This window comes from Peromyscus leucopus, chromosome 7, assembly GCF_004664715.2.
Source record: "Peromyscus leucopus breed LL Stock chromosome 7, UCI_PerLeu_2.1, whole genome shotgun sequence".
NCBI lineage: Eukaryota > Metazoa > Chordata > Mammalia > Rodentia > Cricetidae > Peromyscus > Peromyscus leucopus.
In genome coordinates this window covers 106,959,122-106,983,506 of record NC_051069.1, presented here as the reverse complement: position 1 = coordinate 106,983,506, position 24,385 = coordinate 106,959,122, and the positions used below count along the sequence as shown (strand labels likewise).

The 24,385-nt window shown below is 41.8% G+C and overlaps 1 protein-coding gene across 7 annotated transcripts in view; it reads right to left on the bottom strand.

Annotated features, from left to right (window-relative positions):
- Golga4 (golgin A4) overlaps positions 1–24,385 on the bottom strand; it is an 88,441-nt gene that overhangs the window by 53,631 nt on the left and 10,425 nt on the right. For 4 of the 7 annotated variants that reach the window (XM_028862375.2, XM_037208017.1, XM_028862376.2 and 1 more), the window contains exons 2-5: positions 21,721–21,810; positions 12,571–12,669; positions 8,249–8,314; positions 3,302–3,607 (exon numbers count right to left, since the gene is read on the bottom strand). In XM_028862375.2, coding sequence (XP_028718208.1) covers positions 3,302–3,607; positions 8,249–8,314; positions 12,571–12,669; positions 21,721–21,810 — 561 coding nt within the window. The remainder of the gene's footprint in view (positions 1–3,301; positions 3,608–8,248; positions 8,315–12,570; positions 12,670–21,720; positions 21,811–24,385) is intronic. The other 3 variants (XM_037208019.1, XM_028862379.2, XM_037208020.1) reach the window with 2 other exon arrangements.

Below are 24,385 nucleotides of genomic sequence, written 5' to 3'. Positions count from 1 at the left end.
CTAAAAGCTGCTAACGTTTTTTTCTCTTTATATAAGTCAAAAACCAATCACAGCAGTCCTGTATAAACAACTGAGCCTAATTCAACCACAACAAACTAAATGACGGAAGTCATAGTTTTGCTGTAAACCCGTCAATCTCCAGGCACGTCCTTAGATTTCAACACCTAATTTGGAGGTGAGAACTACAGCCAATCCACCCGCAGGTGGAAGGCTACCCAACTCTAGTCACGGACTGACTACATCTGCAACACACAGCAATGAGCAAGTGTCTGCTGGGAACCAATTCTGGGGCCTAACCAAACCTGACTCACTGAGAACTGAGGGACACAACGGAAGACAGGAAGCTGTTTTAAAAGCTCTGCAGGTGACTTTTTGTTTTGGACTACAATATTAAACAAAGTAATAAAAATGTCTGAGGAAAGAAATGCATAACCAACAGATAGAAATGAGAAATCCAAGCCCTAACCCTAAACAGGATAAACATTCCAATACATCTTGATGAAGCAATGGACGAACATCTTTCTAACCCTGTAGGTTTTACCCAGCTGACGAGCAGAGCCAGGGGCTCTGTCGAGCTCAAGGCACCTGTAGGGAAGCATGGTCTAGTTAAAGTCTAGGAAAAGATGTGTGCCTCTAAATGCCACTGCTAATGTCTGAGTCAAAAGGCAGTCAGTGATGTATGGGAGAATGAGTCTAGGAACAGACCTAAGAATTTGGAAATACACTCTGCTTAGGAGCAGGACTTCCTTATTAACTCTAGGCTGGAAAGGCTACTGGTACTCAAAAAAGCGGTGGGCTGGGAGGAAGACCAGCTCAAGAGTTAGAAGTCACTTCATCCTGAGTACCTGTGGCAGCAAGGAAAAGCAGAGGCAAAGGCTATGAAGTCTCTCTGCACCTGAGAAGCTGCTTGACTCTGAGATAGCCTAGAATGGGAGAGCAGCCACAGCGACTGAGAACCAGACAGAATCCATCAACTGCTACCCATGGGGCCTTAAGCCACATATGAATTCCTAATCCCTTTTCTACAAAAATGAGCAAACTCACATTCGCTTCATAAGGATGGTACAAAATTAAATGCCATTATAAATGTAAATGGTATCTGGCATACTTAAATGCTAACTGTACTATTGTACTAGCTTCAGACATAAAACTATGGATAAATCTATAAAAGCAGCATAAAGATAAACAAAAATATTTAAGATTATTTGTAGCATGAATTTTAAATGGTCTTATTAATAAGAACAAACCCAAGGCCAGTTATTTGGGTAAATGCTGGAAGATCAGAGAAGCGGAACAAGCCACAGCTACCTCACCTCGCCAGTTCCTCAGCTGATCCTGTTTCCTCAGACTGGAAGTCTCTGAGGCCTCAATCGAAGGGGTCTCAGCTGAACTGCTGCTCAAAAGCCTAAAAGCTTAACCAGCCTAGTTCCTGGTTTTCACGCCTTATATACCGGTCTGCTTTCTGCCATCACTTCCTGGGATTAAAGGCGTGAGTCACCATGCCTGGCTGTTCCCAGTGTGGCTTTGAACTCACAGAGATCCAGATGGATCTCTGCCTCCCAAGTGATAGGATTAAAGGCGCATGTGCCACCATTTTCTGGCCTCTATGCCTCTCTAGCGGCTGTTCTGTTCTCTGACCCCAGGTAATTTTATTAGGGTACACAATATTTTGGGGAACACAATACCACCACAACTATTACTAATATTAGTAGAAATATAAAATAATAGTTTAAAATTTTTGAAGGAAAAATTACCTAGTTCCACAGCTATGAATGAGATCCCTGGCTTCAATGTCCCATTTACATCTCCAGGGTCCATGAGAGTCCTTTCTATTTTGCCAGCATTTTAGTTTTAATAAAAAGGGAATTTCTGTATTTCATCAAGGTTTTCACTTCACTTTGGTTTTGGCAGTATGGGTAGTGAATCAGCTACATAAACCGTGAAACTTGGACTAACTTTACACTTTAACCCTCAAGTTTACTAGTCATTAACATGAATGTGACACTGATTCACTAGCACACTGGGTATGATAAACAAGAGCCACAGACAACAAAGGCTTTCCTGAAGCGGAATTTCTTAACTGCACTTGATAGAAAGGGACTTAAGGGGGCAAATGCACATTTCAGCTCCTGAGGTAAGAAAAAAACAAAACAAACAAACAAAAAAGAAAAAAAGGAAAGCACTATTTACTTCCTCCCTTACCCCAAACAGAGTGAGTCACCAAGGATTTAGCAGTTAAAAGACTCATTTAGAGGGCTAGAGAGATGGCTCAGAGGTTAAGAGCACTGAGTGCTCTTTGAGATTACCCTGGTTCAATTCCTTGCATCCACATGGCTGCTCCTAACTGGCCATATCATAACTCTAGTTCCAGGGGCTCTGAGAACCTCCTCTGGTCTCCAAGTGCGCCAAACATACAAGTGGTACACAGACATACATACAAGCAAAACACCTATATATGTAAAAATTATTTTTTTTAGGATTCATGTTAACAAAATTTTAAATGTCGAAAAAATAAAGACAGCCTGACAAGATGGCTCAGGGAGTGAGGGCATTTGTGGCCAAGGGCACTGACTGCCTGAGTTCAACCCCTGGGATCTATATGGTAGAACGAGAGAACCAACTCCTACAAGATAGTCTCTAACCCCTCCTCCCACATGCTATGGCATGCATTCATGCATGCACATACAAATACACAATACACAATACAAATTTTAAATTATATACTGGTACAATGAGAATGAGCCAAATCTTTGAGGTCATCAGACTACCTAACCAGTGGTTCTCAACCTTTCTAATACTGTGACCCTTTAAATAGTTCCTCATGCTGTGGTGACCCCCAACAATAAAATTATTTCGTTGCTACTTTATAACTGTAAATTTGCTATTGTTATGAATTGTAACGTAAGTATCTGATACGCAATCCCTGTGAAAGGGTCGTCAGACCCACAGGTTGAGAACCACTGAGTTGAACCATGGCAGTCAGAAGAGGTCACTGTGAAGTTACTCTAGTTAGATGAGCAACATGGGGGATAGAGAGAGAAAGAGAATGACCTCTGCCCTAGGTGTCCACAGACACTGCAGGAATGTGAAAACCAGGCTACACACACTGACCTCCCCAATGTCAGTCTGCTACAAGGCCCCTGTACCACAGAAGGCCTAACTTGGTCCTGCCACAAACTACCCTCCCCCAGTAACCAGGACCAGGGTCAGCCAGCCTCAGGCTAAGAGCAATGCAGTAATAAGAACGAGAGAATAGCCCAAGGGGAATGTATGAGCAGTGTGGGCCAGAGCCTGCTCCTACCTCTGAGTATTTCCCTCGGTAACTACTTAAGCTTCGCTCCATTCTTCGCAACCTCTGAAGCAACTGCTCTCTGCTGAGGCTGTCGGAACTCCCCGGTGCGTCTTCAGCCTCGCTCTCCATGTCGGAGGGTGGATCAAAGGCAGCAGCAGGGCAGTCCAGGTCAAGCTGGTTCAGGGACTCTCTGGAAGATGTCCGCACCAGAGACTCTTTAGAAGACCAGAATTCCTTTATGGGACTTCGGAACAGAGACTCCACTGAGGGCACTCGGAGCTGGAGCTTCTGCGCCAGAGTCTGCGAGTCGCCTGACTGTAACCAAAGCCCAATGGAGCAAGAGTTAAAATGCACACTTTAGACATCTACTACCTGTCACCAGCAGTAGTCTAGTAAAAGCTCTAATAAATTCAATTTGCATCCCAGATAAGTAACACAAAACACTGTTTTCTGAAAAATGAAAGACACTGGCCAATTTCTGTGAAAAATCTGGACCTGGAGTCAGAGAACTGGGCTCTGACTTTCACGCTGTCACCTAGCAGTACAAGCCCTCCCTAAGTCACTTCCCTCCCGTTTCTTCATCTGCACAGAAGGAAGCATGGTCAGCAGGCTGACCCCAGGGGACTGTGAAGTCTCATGTGCCCACCTGCTGTCTGACCCTTTAACAGCACACCAGCCTAAAGTGTGGGCATCCAGGGTGAAGTGTGAGGTGAGGAGCTCAATTCAAGATGGTTTTATCTGGTGAGTCTTCATGGAGTTAATGATTCCAGATCATTCTTTTCACCAAAAAAGGAAAATGGGCTGAGGAAGACAGTAATGCATTAATGTGCCAATTCTGTTTAGCAGGGGAATGGGGTGGACCTGTGACACACAGCTCTACTGGAGCCTCTTCCTATGGACTCAGGCTGTTTGTAATAGCACAACCTGGAAACCACCCAAATACATCAGAGAACACACTGCAGAGGGTATACAGAAGTTCACAATGCACTACTAAAAGATCAAGCTAGAGGGCTAGAGACATGGCTCAGTGGTGAGGAGCATGTACTACTCTTCCAGAGGACCAGCACCCATGTCAGGTGACTCACAACTACCTGTAGCTCCAGATGCCTCTGGCCTCCTTAAACACCTGCAGCCATGTGTATATCCCCCTGACACACGTATACATACACATAATTAAAAAGTAAGTAAATAAATAAAAAAGATCAAGCTAGAGAGCAGTGTGCAATTGGGTGGTGGTGGCACATGCCTTTAACTCCAGCACTCAGGAGACAGAGGCAGGTGTATCCTCTGAGTTTGAGGCCAGCCTGGTCTACAGAGTGAGTTCTAGGATGGCCAGGGCTACACAGAGAAACCCTGTCTTTCAAAAAACCAAAAACCAAAAACCAAAAAAAAAAAAAAAAAAAAAAAAAAAAAAAAAAAAAAAAGCAGAAAGAAAAAGAAAAAAAGCAGAATATATACAATGAGCTCATTTTGACTAATTTTATAGATACTCTTTAATTTCTATATATATTTTCACAGGTGTCATCAGAACACGTCACAAAGGAAAGGCACATGCAGAGGTGAACAGTGTCTTCATGTGGTAAGATTTTGGGTGGATTTAGCTTTTGTGTTACATTATTCTGCACTTTCTAGTTTGTTTTTATAATGTGCAAGTTTCACCCTCATGATGGAGGGAGGGCCAGAAGGAAGAGAAGAGCCTTCCTGTACAAATCTTCAAGAACTGCTTTCCCTGGTAAGTCCATTCTCAGTCCTATGACCCATGGGAAAATGCTGGTCAGTTCCTAGCACACAGCATCCTTACAAGAGACCTCACCAATGAGCCATGTCTCTAGCCCTGAGACAGACGAGCACATGTGGAGAACCCTAAAACGAGCTGCTGTTCCAGGATCTCCAGAAGTGAATGAACAGTGTCAAAGTCTGCATTTGCAGAGTCTAATCATTCTAGCTGCCACGTCTACTCTGGCTGGCAGTAACTCTGATTGTCTATTTTTGGACTGAGGAGTGCTTGGCAAGTGTGCATCATTCTGCCTACTCAGCCTTAGTCCCAGAGTAACACTTCTGAACAGAGTGTGACTCATCCCTTCAGTGGTAGAGTCAGGATCACCACTGCTCAAGTCCCAACTCGTCTGTTGTTCTACAGGACCTGGTGCGAGTTACTAAGCTCAATAGTCCTGTTTCCTCTGTACAATGGGGCTGGAAAGCACCTGAGGAGGAGGAGAGGACGCCATCTACCCTGCAGGACTACAGGAAAGACTGAATGAGTTAATATGACATGCTGCAACAACTAGCATGAAGGGACTGGAGAGTAAAAGAGACAGCTTCAAACAAAAGCAAAGGTAGAAATAAAAGAATCATCAGGGCGGTGGATGTAGCTTGCCGGTAGAGCATGCATTCTTCTGGTTGGAGGAACTAAGGGCATTTGCTATGGGGCCTGACTTACTTAGCTTTGCCACCGTGTGTATGTGGCTTTGATGAAGTGACACAACCTCTTTCTGCCTGTCCCTTTTCATGAGGTGTGTGTGTGTGTGTGTGTGTGTGTGTGTGTGTGTGTGTGTGTGAAGAACTTAGGCTCCCATAAGGCAGGTACTACTCTCACACATCTGACCTGTCCTTCTTCCTTCCTGCCACAGCCAGATCTTGTTGAGTGTAACACCACAACCAGGCTAAAATGTTCACCTTCTCAAACACAAATTAAAACCCACTTGTTGTAGAATATTATTTTAAGATGTGCTACATTTGTTTGTGCTGTGGAATATTTGTTTAATGATGCAAAGATGTGTTGCATTCTTTTATGTTGTATTTGTTTAACTCTGTGAAGCTGTGTTCCTTTGCCTCTCTAAAACACCTGATGGTCTAATAAAAAATTGAATGGCAAATAGCAAGGTAGGAGAAAGGATAGACGGGCTGGCAGGCAAAGAAAATAAATAGGAGAAATCTGGGAGGAAAAGAAGGAGGAGCAAGAGAAGAGGACATCAGGGGCCAGCCACCCAGCTACAAAACCAACAATGGAGTAAGAAAGAAAAAAAGAGGCTGGACACCTTTAATCCCAGCACTCAGGAGGCAGAGCCAGGCAGATCTCTGTGAGTTCAAGGCCAGCCTGGGCTACAGAGCGAGTTCCAGGAAAGGCACAGAGCTACACAGAGAAACCCTGCCTCGAGAAAAAAAAAAAAAAAAAAAAAAAAAAAAGATATAAAAAAATAGAAAAAGGTAAAAGCCCAGAGGCAAAAAGGTAGACAGATAATTTAAGAAAAGCTGACTAGAAACAAGTCAAGCTAACGCCAGCCATTTATAATTAAGAATAAGCCTCCATGTGTGACTTATTTGGGAGCTGGATGGCAGGCCCCCCAAAAGAGTAAAAAGAGTAAAACAACCAACAAACCTCCCCCAAGAAATGCAAACCACCTCCTCACCCCAACCCCAACCGGTCCAGATGAAGGTTGATTTAAACTATGGTAATACACAGCATGAGATGTGGAGCAATTCCCGGGAAGAACTGCCAGCTGCAGGTGACACTACACGGAACTGCCCTCTGAACCAACAGAATGAGTTAATAATGATCCCTACCATGCACCAACAGAAACATGTAAATATGGTCAACAAAAGACACTCTACAAAATGACCCCAAATCAAATCAGCCTGTTCATAGAATTTCTTTTTAACTGTCTTGTTCACCAGTGAAATATCAGCCAACAATCCTGTTCACCACTGGCATACCACGACGCAATGAAAATTAAAATGGTTTGAAATCATAGCAACAATACAGATAAATCTCATGGAGTATGAAACAAAAGCAGCCAGACATGCTGAGCATGGTGGCTCACACTGTAACTTCAGTTCTCAGGAGGCAGAGGTAGGGCCAGAGCTAGTCTGAAGTCAGCCTTTCATTTTATAACTAATTTTGCTACTGTTACGAATTGTAATGTTTTTAATGATTTATTTTATGTGCACTGGTATTTTGCCCACATGTATGCCTGTGTGAGAGTGTTGGATCCTCTGGAGTTAGTTTATGAATCATAATTTAAATATCTCGTATGCAGGATATCTGATATGTGACCCCTGTAAAAGGGTTGTTTGACCCAAGGGGCTGTGGTCCACAGGTTGAGAATCACTGGTCTAAAGAAATGGCAGAAAGGAGAAGGGAGGAGGTGGGCAGGCGGGAAACCTGACACTTTACATAAAGGTCAAAATAACAAAATTAACTTGCAGTGCTAGCAGCAAGAATGGTGAATACCTCTGAGGAAGAGAGAAGGGACCAGAAGGGAGCCAAAGGCTTTTACTAATTATGTCTGGTTCTAGGGAACTTTTGTTTTTAGTTTTTTAATGTATCCGTTAATTTATTTGTGCATACCAGGAGATAGAGCACATAAGTCAGAGGACCACTTGCAGGAGTCAGTTCCCTCCCTGCACCAGCAGGTCCCAGGGATCAAACTCAGGTCATCAGGTCTAGTGGCGAAGCACCAGGCGAGCACCTTTACCTCTGAGCCACTATGCCCTTACACCAGGTTGAGTGCTGAGTGCAAAGGTGTATTTGTAGGATGAATATGTCACTCTTTTATACAGATATTAAAGCTTGATACTGTTAATTTTCAATTAATAGTGCTCTAATTTAGCTTTTCTAAGACTCAATAAAGTTGATAACAGACACTGTAAGAAAGCCCACAGGCTGGGACTTTTGGTATGACTATCATTCTATTGATAGAACACGTTAGAACAGAGATGCTATTTCCTGAAGGCCAGCCTGTATTCATAAAGTATCAAGAATTCGATAGTCAAACAGAGTGGGAGACAAGAAGTTGAAGGGAGAAGGGTGCCTCTGCAACACACCTCCATCTGTAAATGGGAATAGTGATCGCCCTGCCCTAGCAAAGTTGTTAGGTGGCATTCTTTCCAGGCAGTCACAACAGACGGGCCAACGCTCTGAAAGGACTTACATTTTTAAATAAACTAGTAACAAACCTGAGGAGTGGATGCTTCGCTTCTGTTAACACCATCTGGAGACTTTGTAGCTTGAGTTGATGCATTCTAGGAATAAGAAAGAACATCATAAAAAAGAGAATAGAAAACTAAAGCTTAAAAGCTGTTAAAACACAATAGTAAGACCTAGTAGACATTTCTATCTATTAAGCAAAATTAGTAATTGTTTATTAGAATATTTTCATGCAGGCAAAAGTAGTGTGGTTAAGTATTTTAGAAAAATCACTTTGCTGTAAAACATGAAATTACATAGCAAAGATTAGTGTGTAGCAAATTTATTTCAAGCTAATCACAAACTCCTCCCCTTACATCCCTAATTTTGTCCCCATGACAAAAATCAACTACAGGGAGTCTGTCGGCACAGCTCACTCCAATAGAAAACTATCCCAAAAGAAGTTATGTCACCTGCTCCCTATAGTAAAACCTCATCCAAATTAAAATTATTTGGGCAAAGCTATTAAAAACCAAACTTGGGGGCTGGAGAGATGGCTCAGAGGTTAAGAGCACTGACTGCTCTTCCAGAGGTCCTGAGTTCAATTCCCAGCAACCACACAGTGGCTCATAACCATCTGTAATGATATCTGGTGCTCTCTTCTGGCCTGCAGTCATACATGCTGTATACATAATAAATAAATAAATAAATCTTAAAAACCAAACTTGTAATAAGAAATTGAAATGCCTCATTCATTCTAATCCAGCAATTTAAATGAAACCAATGTAAACATTTGCAGAAAAAAAATGTTCTACTGAACCCTTCTTCCACATTTACTGGCTGTTTGTTTTCTTCTGTTGATGAGCTCAGTGCTCCCAGGACCAGTCATTGGTTACCTCATCACACGGACTGCAGAGATAGATTCAGAACTCTGTGCAGCACGCACAGCACACTGCCTCTGTGACCACCACCACTACAGAAGTGGCTCATGAGAAAGCACTTCCTTGCTCTACACAACAGCGCTGCACCCCACAGAGCAGTGGTCACTGTCCCAGGGGTCTGGCAACTACATGCTACCCTTCCTGCCTTTACAGCTAACCCAAGGAAGGATCAAAGGGGAAATAGGTGACTTGGCAAAGTATTCTCAAGGTAACTAGGTATTTAACAACAACAAAGTAATCTTTCGGTATTATAAATTTATTGTGTCATATAATTTAACCTTATTTTTCAGGAAGGAAAGCAAAGTATTTACAAATGGAGGGTTTCTTTGGCATTGTTGTTTTATGAAATGGGGTGTCACTAAGTTGCCCAGGCTAGTCTTAAAGTCCTAGGTTCAGAGGATCCTCTCCTACCTCAGTTTTTCAAGTCCTGGGTTACAAATGTGTACCACCACCCTAGCTTTAGGATTTAATTTGCTAAAAATATTTAAAGTGGGGGAATGAGTGTATGTGGAGGTTGGAAACAATGTGGCCATGGAAGTATGAAAATGGTGATAACAGATGGCAAAGGATGGATATGAGCTATTCATTGTTGATTATAGCTATGTGGTGAGAGGGAATAGTCACATTATTACTATTTATAATTTATAATAGGCTTCAATTTTTCCTTAGTTAAACTTTCAAGTACCTTCTCTTCCCTCTGAAATAAGTTCTTAATTTTTACCAGTCTAAAAGATTTCTTTATAGTTACATAGGAAAAAATGTTGGGAGAACATAGGGTTAACCTACCTTCCTGATCACCACCATTTCAATGACAAAGTAATACTACATGGGACATGTTATTTACATAATATCATAGTAATATACTGTAAGGTCAAAAATACCTTTAAATTATGAAGGAAGGCCTCAAAGGGCTCCATACACTAGGTCAGGACAAAGAGTGGCGGCAAGGTCCCATGACCTAACACACAAGTGTGGTCCCCATGAGAAAGCCGCTCCACAGCTATTTAAACATCACCAATCATGCTCACAGCACAGAATACTTCAAACAATTCTTAAAGCTTTCTTTTCTTTGGACTCTTTGTTCGTTTGAGACAGGGTATCACGTAGTCTAAAGTCTTAAATTCACTAAGTTGCTGAGGCTGGCTTTGAACTCCTGGTCTTCCCTCCTTCACTTCCTGAATGCTGAGATTACAGGCATGCATAAGCACGACCAGCCTTGAAAATAGTTTTAAATGTAAATACTGGGTTATACAGCCAACTAAGTACAGTACAGCTAGGGGCACCCTGGCCTGACAGACCGTGTGACTAAACCAGCGCTCTCGAGAAGCAAAGCTTGAGGTTTCGCCACTGTCTGTAGAGTCCTCCTCCTTTCCGCCTTGTTCTGTTTTCAACTTTTGCAGTCCCTGCATTGGGACACCCCATCTGGCTTCCCTGCAGACCCAACACATCTATCTGATGCTTGTTTTCTTCTCCAACACTGGACTCTTTTGTGCATACATGCACATCGACATCCTTGTCTCCACATTAACCTATCAGCCCTCGGGGGCAGGGCACACCAATATTCCCATCCTAACAGTAAGCACTCAATGAAGGCTTGTTGAATCCTTGCCTAGACACCTCCTTCACATAGAAGTGGAGGGGTTCACTCAACATACACTGATGATCAGAGTCACCAATACTTCCTTCCACTGGGGCAATTTTTAGACAAAAGGAAAACCCATTCAGCTGATTTTCCTACATACACCTTCTCTTCTCTGCCAAATTTGTTTTCAAATATATTCTTTTCATTTTTTTCTACAATCTTCTCTAATTATATCTGTTTCAATCTTTCTATAACTATTTTTTGACCGCTGAGCACTAAGGATACAGTTGTTTTTAAGAGTAAAGAGAGAAGTATGTTTTCAAAACTAAATTAAGCCCTGGCAGGGTACCACATGCTTTTAACCCCAGCAACTGGAAAGCAGGCAGGTCTCTGTGAGTTTGAGGCCAGCATGGTCTACATAGTAAGTTCCAGGACAGCCAGAGCTAGTAATAGAGAAACCCTGCCTCCCCCCAGTAAATAAATAAAAACCTTTAAGAAAAAAAAAAAAAAAAACTAAAATAGGGAAAACTCAGCACTTAGTGAACTTGTATTCATCCCCACTAAATTTGTGTTATGATACCAAATAACGATTCTAATTTCCCTTTGTCTTATGGAGAAATGTAATCACGAGCATATAAAATGTATATATGATTAGGTTTTTTAGTCTACTTAAGTTTATTTCTAAATAATTTAAAGCACTCACTTTTACTTTATAGCATTTTTGACAACAGAATAGGAATTGAAAAGAAATTATTTTATATACTGTATTCATGAAAGTTATGCCTTTTAAGTTTCTATTACTCCTATATGCAAAATACAGCATGTCTTTTTTTTTTTTTTCTTAAGTAAACTGGTAAATCTAGGTAGCTGGGACTCCCGACTCAGCCCCAAATATCTTTATAAACAGTAAATGTTCCTTGTAGCCACAAAGAGAAAGCAGCTTTCCAAATATCCCTTGACATCCTGTCTCCACCCTGAGCTGTTTTCTTCCCTAGACTCAAGTTTGAAGTAGAACTGAAGACCACTGATGACCATGTGCACACCAAGCCTTCACTGGTACCTGGTTTAAGAACAAATATTCTGTTTTTACCATTAGCTACCAAGCTAAACCAATTCTCAACATTTAGAAAAACTGCAAACCCAGTTCAGCCATCCTCCAAGGGAACATCAAAAGCTATCCTTAGTAAGTAAACACTGATATATTTTAATTTATTAAATTATCAGTTTACCAGATACTCCAAATAGAAAAATGTCTACTTTCCCAAAAATAAATCATATATAGTTAAAATTAAGTGAATTCATTCTTTTTTTTAAAGTGAGACAACTGTTTCCTTTCATACTTAAAAACTAATAATTACAAAACACAACTTCTTAACTGCAGTTTCAAAATAAAGACATGAACATGCTATAATAGAATCCACCTACCTATCCAGTGTTGTTATTGATTTACACAACGCATTATTTTCCTTAAAAAGCCAGTTGCATCTCCAACACTCTTGGCTTCCTCCTAATAGTAAAACAGATTTCTAACCACGCATACTGGCTTTTTCGGTATAAGCAAACATTTTCAAGGGGTAACACTTAAGCGCTAGTTCCAGCAAGTGAAGGTTGCCTTTGCTACATTAGTGGGAAGGGGGAATATTACTGGGATGCTAGCAGAGTTACCAAGAAGCAGCTAGCTACCACCCTCAGCGACTTGTTCTCTAAGGTTTTAGGGCAGGGTTAGCAACACGGACACTGAAGATGCTCTGGGGGAAGGTAAGTGATAAACCGCATGAGATTTGCTGCTACAACTACCCAGAGATTTGCTTCCCCACAAGGGAAGGCAGAAAGCGGTGGAAGGACTCACCACACTGTCAATCTGTGTTTTAGGCTGTTTGGAGGAATCCAAAGCAAAGATAGTATACTCAGAGAGAAAGGCAGGTTCTGCTACCATCCCGGCTAGTACCTGTCTCAGTTGGTGTAATAAGCAGAGGCACAAAAACAAACAAATGATGAACACAAATCATGGCATGTTCCAAAGTGACCACACAGCACAACACTACAGCATCACAGTACTACAGCCACCGTCATAATGATCGCCCCCTCTTCCAAAAAGGAAACAGCAAGTTGCTGGGAAAGATCAGGAATGGGATGAACTAGTGAGTTTAGGATTTTTAAGGGCAACTTGGACACCACTTGCTAACTGGCATACAGATGTCTGCAGCAGGCATCTTGGCACCCAGTGCCAAATCTGGCAACTGGATATAAAGGTCCATTCCAATATAAAAAAATGCACAAAAGTGCCACGTATCAGTGACAAGCAAAGAAGACTCTGAAGATCTACAAAAAATAATACCCAGAGCTAACAAGACTGCATACTTAAATTTTCCTAGGAGGCTACATCTTTTTTTTTTTTTTTTTTTGGTTTTTCGAGACAGGGTTTCTCTGTGTAGCTTTGCGCCTTTCCTGGAACTCACTTGGTAGCCCAGGCTGGCCTCGAACTCACAGAGATCCGCCTGCCTCTGCCTCCCGAGTGCTGGGATTAAAGGCGTGCGCCACCACCGCCCGGCTAAGGAGGCTACATCTTAAACATGACATGAACACTTCTTACCGGACATCATCATCATCCTCAGCAGCAGCAACAGCAAAATCCTGACAGGAGAAACTTCAGGAGGTGATGGTCTAGGGTACAGCTATAGCCCCAACATGCCAGCTTTACAGATATAGAATCATCCTCAACTCACTGACTTATATATACCAACTATAGAGAACACTCATGTCAATCATCTCTCAGTCAAGGGGCTTGAAGATAAATGTAAACAACACAACTTTGGCATAACTTTTATAAATACTAAGGTGATTTCTTTAGATACTTAAAAAGACAGTACCAAAGTATACATGAATAATAAAACACAAAAAATACCTTTGTTAATACTTATATGCAAAATTACTTTTATCAAAAGTATATATACATAAGAGCCAGGCGACGGTGGCACACACCTTTAATCCCAGAACTCAGGTGACAGAGGCAAGAGGATCTGAGTTTGAGGCCAGCCTGGTCTACAGAAGCAAGTACCAGGACAGCCTGGGATATGCATAGAAACCCTGTCTTAACCAGCTCCATAGCTACATACATAAGGAACATCTGAAATAAACAAAATCTATAACACTGGTTCTTTCTCCTCCCCCCCCCCCAGACTGGGTTTCTCTGTGTAGTTTTGGTACCTGTCCTGGATCTCGCTCTGTAGACCAGGCTGGTCTTGAACTCACAGGAATCCACCTGGCTCTGCCTCCCAAGTGCTAGGATTAAAGGTGTGCGCCACCACTGCCTGGCCAACACTAGTTCTTCTGATATATATTCTTTTCTGCTTTATTTTTCTTCCAGAAGCTATTATACCAGTACACAAACTCCTGAATTAGGTGTATATTTTTATTGAAAATGATTCATTCTGCATGTATAAGTTAACATCCGTTGTCTTTCTTGATTGCTTTCCACTTGACCTATTGAAGCAGGGTCTCTCTCTGAGCTTGGAGCTTGCCAGTTCCAGCTAGTCTACAGCTAGCCAGCTGGCCACAGGGGTCCCACCCCTGTCTGCCAAGGGCTACGATTACAGGCTGCCACCACACTTGCCTGGCTTTTGTGTAGGTTCTGGGGATCTACACTACAGTCCTCACACTTGTACAGCAAGTGTTGTCCCACTGAGCTACCTCCCCAGACCCCTCATGAGACTGCATGCCTATTCGTGAGTGAAACTGCAGATTACTAAGACATATGCAAGCACACAAGATCAGTACTTGTAAGACAGGAGAGATTTGAATAGGAGCTCTGTGGGTGTCACAGATTTCTCAATGGTAAAAAAAAAATGCTTTTGGGGATACAATGGTACAATTATACAGAATGTTGCTATTTGGAGAGAGGGTATACAAGCTGCCCCCTATTTTCTATAATCTGCATATATAATTATTACAAAATGAAAATGCTAAAAAAAATCAAGTTAAATATTGATGGCAGTTGTTTTAAGAAAAATTATATAATAAAGTATAATACTCCATGGTATATAATACACTAAATAATGTAGCACATAATATACAATAAATCATATATCCTATAAAGGACATGTCTGAAAATAAGTATGTACAAAAGTTTAAAAACATACGCTTTCCCCTCAGGACTTTAGGGCTACAGACACAGACAAAAGTGCTCACTAATTTGTGGTGGTATTCTAATTGTACTGAAATGTGATTTTGATTGTATGTTAATAAATAAAGTTGCCTGGAGGTCAGAGCTATTAGAGCCATAGACAGAGTGTGGCGGTGGTGGCACACGCCTTTAATCCCATAGATCTCTGTGTGTTCAGGGATACAGCCAGCATTGGAGACATATGCCTTTAAGACCTAGGGGGCTGTACATTCAGACAGTGACGAGGCAGTCACGTGTTTGGGTTTACAACCAATGAGAAGGCAGAACAACATACTATAAAAAAAAATGAATAGACAGGATATAGCTCTCTTTCGGGAAGCTGGGACACCGCAGGCGGAAGGGTGAGATCTTAGCTCTGAGCTCTGACCTCTCGGCTTTCTCTTTTACATTGTTTCTGTGTTTCTTATTTAATAAGACGGTTGGTTACATCTACACTAATTCTTTACCCAGCACTATACTAGAGACATCCTAATGACAGACAGACACAATGTTGCTTTATTTGGTTTGGTTGGCGTTTGAAAACAGGGCCTCATATACTTCAGGCTGGCCTCCAGATTATTATGTAGCAAGGATGACTTTGAACACTGACTCTCCTGACTCTTGTTCCCCCTAACTGGATTAGTTAGGTGTCACTACACCAGACTAAGACAAAATAAAACTGGATTAAATTAAACAAGTTTTTAGAACAATGCATGTGCACATTGGTGTATGTATGCACATAAGCATGTGGGTAAATGTGAAGGCCAGAAATTCATGTTGAGTGTCTTCCTTTATTGCTCTCAACCTTCTTTTCTTTTTTTAAAGACTTATTTATTTTTATGTGCATTGGTGTTTTGTCTGCATGTATGTCTGTGCAAGGGTGCCAGATCCTCTGCAACTGGAATTACAGACAGTTGTGAACTGCCATGTGAGTGCTGGGAATTGAACCCAGGTCCTCTGGAAGAACAGCCAGTGCTCTTAACTGTTGAGATATCTGTCCAGCCTCGTCAATCTTACTTTCTTGAGACTGGGTCTCTCACTGAAACTGAAACTTACCAATCTTGCCAAGACTGGCCAACCAGCGAGCTCCAGGGATCCTCCAGCCTCTGCTTCCTCAGCTCTAGGATTATATGTGTGTGCCATCACACCTGGCTTTTTACATGGGTTCTAGGGATCCAAATTGAGTCGTCATGCTTGTACAGCAAGCCATCTCTCAAACCCAAGATTTTTTTTTTAAGCTCTTTTTGTCATATTGGTGACTAGCACTTCTAGGACAGAATCCAAGAACTTTCTATACTAAATTCTAAATGTTATTATCAGATATATATATATATATATATATATATATATATATATGTATGTATATATGTATATATATATAAAAGCTTTGAATAAATGTGTATATATATAAAAGATATATATATATATAACATATATATATATATATATATAAAAGCTTTGAATAAATGTTAACTTGAAGTTGAAAGCTACACAGATTCACTTCTCTTAGGCTTCCAAAGTCAATTTTTTAAAAACAAAAACACTGTTACCCATGCAAGTTAAAAAAAAAAAATGCAAGTTTAAAAGGGAGTATATGTGGAGTTTCAAGAGAGCACCACCCAAGTTTGATGCCCATCATAGAGAAACGGTGACCAGCATTCCAAAAGGTGGTCACACAGAAATGAACAGTATGGAGCCAAGCCTTCCCCTCACCAAAGCAAAACAACTAAGATCAGTTTCACACACACATACCCCACCCTTCACCCCACTCCCCAGAACCTCAGAAGCCCTTCTCCTGTCCTTATCTGCTTCTTTATGTCTGTGGGTCTCAGCACCCCAGCTCCTGGCTACCCAGGCAGCTCAGCGGTAGAAACTGCACAGCAGGTACAAGGCCATTGGTCCAACACCAAACAGAAAGCAAACAGCTCTTCTCCAGCACTCAAGATTCCAGCCAGACAATGTCTCAAACTCTGTTCAAATTTTAATCTACAACAGCTAAAAACAGTGTGGTCTGTGTGGTCCCCAGTGGTGTCATCACGGTACAACACTGAGTGGAATTATGTGCCCTGGCATTCATGTCAACCTGAAGCCTCTGGAGGATCTCAGAGGATCCTGACCTACCCTGCAAATCTCACGCATGCCATCTCTCCACAACTGTGTCTGTCTATGGTGGGGTAGTCAGTATTTTTTCTGAATTCACTTATTTTCCTTAGTCTTATTATAATTGACACATTTCCATCTTTTTTTTTCCTTCTCCAGAATTTCTAATTAGTTCTTTTTCATATCTACCTAAACTAGTCTTGTTTGGACTAAGTTTTTCTCACAATACTCTGTTGATTTTAAGAAATTATTTCTTCACTTGTCTTACTGTAGACCACTCTACTGTTTGAAACTCATCTTTTATAAACTCATACCTTCGTGTCTAGTTTTGCTGGCTGACTTCTTGTTTTAGAATTTCTTTACAGCAGTGGTTCTCAACCTGTGGATCATGACCTCTTTGAGGGTTTGAACAACCCTTTCACAGGGGTCACCTAAGACCATCAGAAAACACAGACATTTACATTATGATTCATAACAGTAGCAAAGTTACAGTTATGAAGTTGCAAACAAATAATGTTCTGGTTGGGGGTCAGCGCAGCATGAGGAACTGTACTGAAGGGTCGAAGCACTAGGAAGGTTGAGAGCCGCTGCTCTACAGGATCATTTTGAAAAAGGTATTGTCTTTCATTCCTCCTGTGACCGTCCCTTCTCATCCAGTTCATCTGATTCCCAAGGCTCCACCAGCTTAGGTCAGAATCTATGGCAAGAACCACGGCAAGCTGAGCCACTAAGCCCAACAGAGGTGTGACTTAGTTCTTGATCATGAGGCTGCTCCCCAGGGACAGAAGCTTCCCCTAACAAACCACAGAACCCTGGCAGCGGCAGCCAAGTCCTGCAGCCAGGAGAGCCATCTCAGCTCCACTGCCGTTCACAACCCACTCTAACTCACCGACACAGAGCACCTCAGCTCTGCTCAATCTATCCACACAGAGACTTAAGTAAATGCCTACACTAAAGCATGCACCCCGTTCACCTCACTGCTGTGTGCATGTGGTGCCAGCTTAATACCATCCCTGGAGGACTGACAGAACAGTACCATGGGGGTTTTCATTCTTATACAGCTGCAGTTGAAAACAGCTGCCTTTGGCCTCAACTCCAAGCCTCTCAGAAATGGTTTCAGTCCACCTTGGCCTAGAGATGTTTACCATGTTTGTGAACTCAGGTACACCCTCAACAAGAGGAAATGTTCATTCTATGTCTGTGACTCCAGCACAGAAAGGGTGCATAGGGCAATCAGACCACAAGTCCTCCAGGTGAAGGCTCAGCACAGCTGGCTGTGTGCACAGCCCGCTTCAACAGCCTGCAGCTTTTTTAAAAAATTTATTTATTTATTATGCATAGTGTTCTGCCTGTATGTATCTCTGCAGGCCAGAAGAGGGCACCAGATCTCATTACAGATGGTTGTGAGCCACCACGTGGGTACTGGGAATTGAACTCAGAACCTTTGGAAGAGCAGCCAGTGCTCTTAACCACTGAAACATCTCTCCAGGCCCCAGCCTGCAGCTTTTTAAAGGGCATCTCTGAAATTCCTTGTGATACCATTGCTAATTCCAAGTAACTGTTTAATTTCTTTTGATTCAGTCTTTTTTCCTGTTTTCACAAATCTGATTGTCATCCCTCATACAGAGGAGTGGAGGAGCCGTGCTAAGGAGCTGAGAGCCTCAACGGCTGGCATGCTCTTACCTCACTTAGATCACAATGTCCACACGGCCAGCTAGAGGCACTGTACTCTTCCTCACAGCACTGTGCACCTCAGCGAGCACCGTGACGACACAACTGCCTGCCGCAGAGACTGGCGCAGTGTGAGCGAGGGAGTCAGGTGCTGAAGTTCACGGCCAAGGCTAAGGTAAGGGTCCACCACGTCTATGTGGCCACCTCATTTCATAAAGAACTAAAGGCAAGCTTCTGTAACTCTCCTAGCCCAACACAAACACCGCAGACGTAAAAGGATGGAGAATGAAGGTACAATATAGACCTTAAGAGGTTTCACTCCAAGTACCTAAGACATGAGGAAAAACAAGACTGCAAACATCAACTTGCCACTCCAGTTCTGTCTTTGCTTCTCCCGACCCCCACCCTCCCTTGAGTCAGGGTTTCTTCTCCATATAACAGTCCTGGCCGTCCTGGAACTCACTCTGTAGCCCAGGCTGGCCTTGAACTCACAGAGATCTGCCTGCCTCTGCCTCCTGAGTGCTGGGATTAAAGGTGCCACTCCAATTCTGAAAATGCCCATCACTAAACTAGAAAGTGTAAGCAAAAAGTAATTTTTCAAAAGATCAACAAACCTTTAGCTGAGGTAGAAGAAAAAACAATGAAACCTTACTGTTAACATCAGATGAAATGGAATTTTCATTTAGATGAAATTTCAATTTAGATGAAATGGAAACAACTTTTTAAAATTTATAGGGAGAAACAAAAAAACTGAATGAATCTAAATAGAGCTATAGAGATTAAATTAGTAATAAAAACACTTTAACACATTTTTTTAAATGGGGAGATAAAGGGAGTTATAACAGCCCAAGACCAGATCAAATTCTTCACAAACTCTTCCAAAAAATACACAAAAGGAGAATACGAATTTGTTCTATGAGGTCAATAAGGCCTGGTAACAAAATCAGAACTCACAAAACAATAAGGGAAACTGCTGATGGACATCCCTTATGAACACGTGAGAATCTTCAAGACAATGAAACTAATGAAAGCAAAACCAATCACACCACAGAAAACAGTATGCCATGATCAAATGAGATTCCTGCAGGAAGCGAAGTAAATTTAATTATCAATAGCAGTTAGTACAAGTGTCACAGTCTGCAGAAATACATTAAAACCATGGGTCGACTTCAATACACACTGAAGGACTTCGTGGGCCCACAGAGGAGTGACACTAGGCTGCTTTAGTCTTTGGGGACAAGACAGCTCACTGAACAAGATACTTGCCACCAGGCCTGATGACCTGAGTTCAATCCCCTGGACCCATGTGGTAAAAGGAGAGATAGACTCCCCCGAGTTGTCCTCTGACTTCCACATGCACACTGTGATGCACATACCTACACACATACATCCACAAAATAGATAAAGTAATAAACTTTTTACTGTTAAATCTTAGCAATCTGGATGCTAGCTGTGGGTAATTTAATCCACCTCCTTTATCATGTGAGCAAGTTCCCTTCCACTCCTACTTTGTTCTTATCATGAACCAGAGTTGGATTTTCTAAATACCTCCTCTGTGTGTTAATTCACTTTGAGGCTTCTTAAAATTACTATTCACAGAAATGCAATGTATGCTTGTAAATCAATCTTATCTGCATTTATTTGCTAGACTCATTTGTTCTAATATTTTTTTTTACTGAACTTGCAATTTTCTATATATAAGTCCTCTGCAGACTGACATGATTTTACACCCCCTTTAGCTTGTGCCTTTTGTTGCAGGTCCTGCCCAGCACCCACAGATACAATGTCACACACTTGCCTCTCCTGTTCTTAGAGGGAATGTGTTCAAGTTCATTCATTTTAGTTTGTTTTCGAGGAGGGGTCTTTCTTTGATGCCCTGGATGGTCTCAGAAATCCTGGGCTCAAACGGTATAGTAGCTGTCTTTAGTTGATTTTGTATTCCCTTATCTGGTTTGCTTCCAAGTTGTTGCTAAAAAACAATTTCTTCTCTCATTTCAGAGTGATACTGGGCATTGTGCCCTTAAGAGAAAGCAGCTCACAAGACAATTTCTATGTTAAACTAGAAGAGACAACCATCCCAACAAATAAGCAAAGTGCAATTTCCACACATGATGCACTTACATACATGCAAGCAAACACTCGTATACATAAAGTAAAAATAAGTAAGTATTTTAGGGGTGGGTGGGTAGAGACATGGCTCAGAGGCTAAGAGCATTGGCTGCTCTTCCAGGGGATACAAGTTCAATCCCTGGCACCCACACGATGGCTCACAATCATCTGTAACTTCAGTTCTGGAGATCTGATGCCTTCTTCTGGCTTCCGTGGGTACCAGGCATACATGTAGCACACAGACACAAACCATAAATGTAAAATAAAATAATTGTTAAAAAGAACAGGACACCTCTTAGGCTGGATAAGTGGCTCAGTGGTTAAGAGTACCTGTCACTCTTCTAAAGAATCTGGATTTAGTTCCCAACACCCACAACTGCCTGTTACTATAGATGCAGCAGATCCATCACCCTCTGGTAGTGCCCCTAGGGAATCAGAACCCCTAGAGTGTTAAAGGAAATATGCATGCCCATGTGGTTGCTTGGAAATGAACCTGAGTCCCATATAAGAGCAGCAAATGCTCAACTGAGCAATTTCTTCAGTCCCCTTAACAACTTCCTATATTTATGTTATACTTCACAGAAAAAAAGGAACAAAAACAATTTTTATGCCAGTTGCTAGTTACATGGAATTGGTAGTTACTTTTCAGTTTCTAACCACCAGCTTGAAAATATAGGGCTTTTCCCCATATTTAAACAAAACATTACTGAATTATTCTAATAGCTCCAAATATTAAATAAACATACTTATCTTCTTAAATTATTTTGCTCTAAGAAACAGTTTACAAGAATTAGCTGCTACTTGTATTTTAAAAAGAAAAAGATCAGTTGAGTTATTAATAAATTCAGTACCCTGAAATTAAATAAGTGACTTGTCAAAATCGTTTCCCATATTGTCATCAGCAGCAGCACTACAGCTGAACTCCCTAAAGGAAGTACATCAGAAGGCCACACTAACCTCTCTGTTGGGTGTCCCGTCATCAAGCTGGTCTGTAAATGAAGATGTCCTGCTTCTAATCCTTGTTGGTGTTGAAGAGCTGGAGGAAGCCTACATTTAGAAATTATTGTACAAATTAGAAGACAGCACTGACTAGTACATTATTCTCTGAGCGGTTCTTTTCTGTGGTGATAGTGTCGTTCCCCCCCCCCGCAATATATTGTGCACCTTAATAAACTTATCTGGGGTCAGAGAACAGAACAGCCGCTAGAGAGGCATAGAGGCCAGAAAATGGTGGCACACACACCTTTAATCCTAGCATTCTGGAGGCAGAGATCCATCTGGATCTCTGTGAGTTCAAAGCCACACTGGAAACAACCAGGCATGGTGACACACGCCTTTAATCTTAGGAAGTGATAGCAGGAAGCAGAAAGGTATATAAGGTGTGAAAACCAGAAACTAGAGTCTGGTTAAACTTTTAGGCTTTTAGCAGCAGTTCAGCTGAGACCCATTCTGGATGAGGACTCAGAGGCATCCAGTTTGAGGAAACAGGATCAGCTGAGAAGTTGGCGAGATGAGGTTAGCTGTGACCTGTTCTGTCTCTCTGATCTTCCAGCTTTAACCCAATACCTGGCCCTGGGTTTATTTTTATTAATAAGAACTTCTAACAATTCATGCTACACTTCTCTCTCTCCCCGCCCCCCCCCCTCTCTCTCTCCAAGACTGGGTTTCTCTGCACAGTTTTGGTGCCTGTCCTGGATCTCACTCTGTAGACCAGGCTGGCCTCAAACTCTCAGAGATCCGCCTGGCTCTGCCTCTCCAGAGCTGGGATTAAATGTGTGCTGTGCCACCGCTGCTGCAGTTCTTTTCTTACTTCATGTCCAGGAACCCAAAGAAAGGAAAGGGACATAAAAAAACAAACAAAGAAACAGGAAAAAATAATTACAGTAGATCAACTACAAGACTTAGCCACCCACTAGATCCTGACCTGACAGTCAATTTTAGCAAAATATAAGTAAGATAAGGCTGTGATTATATTTAGGATGATAATACTAGAGGTAACTGAGGTCAAGTGAAGTACATGAAAATTCTGCTCTCTTTGCCACTTTTCTGTAAAACGAAACAAAATGGATTCAAAAATTTTAAGTTCATTAAAAACCAAAGCAAAAAGGTTGAGCCAGGTGGTGGTGGTACATGCCTTTAATCCCAGCACTCGGGAGGCAGAGGCAGGTGGATCTCTGTGAGTTTGAGGCCAGCCTGGTCTACAGATCAAAGTGCTAGAGCAGCCAAGGATACAGAGAAACTGTCTTGAAAAACCAAAACTAAACAAACAAAAAGGTTGCCAATTTCAACTCTGAAGTCCTTAAAACATTCAATACTATGAAATTTACAGGCCAATAGCATGTTCCCCTCTTTAGTCAAAAGACTTCTTTGAATCTCCATGTACAGCCCAGCTGGACACTGAAATGCTAAGAACAGCTGGATTACTTGACTCCTCACTAGAGAACCAAGAGCACAAATACTAAACCTGGTGTCTGAAGTCTACTCTAATGTGAGCTAAAAACAGCCCGGAGAGCATAAAACCAAAATATTAAGCCTCCTCTGTACTGTGACAAAATCCTCTGAACTCCCCTGCACGTTTGCTTCCTTACTCACATATCTACGCAGCTTCACAGAGAAAACACTGAATAAATACCTGTCACCCACATGAGAGAACAAGTGGACAGATGGAACTCTAATCTAGGTGTGAGCACACTGCTATGGCCAGGGTAGAGAGGTCATGAGCGGAGTCCTATACATACATGTTCACATAAACACTACACACACAGGGCAGATGTTCAGTAAACAGTGTGGAAACAATTGGCCATCCACTCCAGGAAAGATACAAACGTTAGCCTCTGAAGAGAAATGATGTCTAGGTCAAGAGCAGAGCGCAGAATGAGTTTAAGTGGCAGGGACACATCTGTATAGCTAAGCTCAATAACTTTCTTCAATAAACAGATCTTATAAGGCCCTAAGTTAAATCTTAAAAACTTACTTATCTTCAACCGCAAACTTGAGATCTGCCAATCAGACACACCCACGTGAGACTGAGTCACAGGTAAGAAAATAGAAATGCGAAGTTAAAGGTCACCCTTTGGTAAGCATAGGCACAGATCTGGAAACAGCCAAGGGAGCGCAGTGCAGTGGGAGGTGCCCTGCTGGTGCCATTAAGCGTCCAGGATGCAGAAATCAGTCTACAGACCCTCTAGAAACTGTCAGGTTCCAAACATTCTTTAACAAACTCTTTTCTTCTTGCCCAGACTGAATTCTGTTACAATTCCAACACACACTCCTTTTAAAAATGATCTTAAAATCAGCACATGATCCACTAAAACCAGCTATGTGCAAGTCACCTTAAGGGATAAGATATCCTCTACCATCCAAGACAAAACGAGATGAACGGACTAGGCCTTAAAAGTTTAACCAGACAAATAGGTGAATGTGACATAAACCTTTATCAATGGCTCTAACACCTAGAATACACATAACTAAAAGTCCATGCCATGTTTTGGAAGTGTGGGGAGGGGGCACTAAACCCTGTTTACTCCACAGACAGCTTCCATCAAAGCTGAGGGAACTGAACCCTGGGCAAAGCACTTGCTGTACAAAGATGAAGTCCGAGTTTCTGGATGTCTGGCACCAA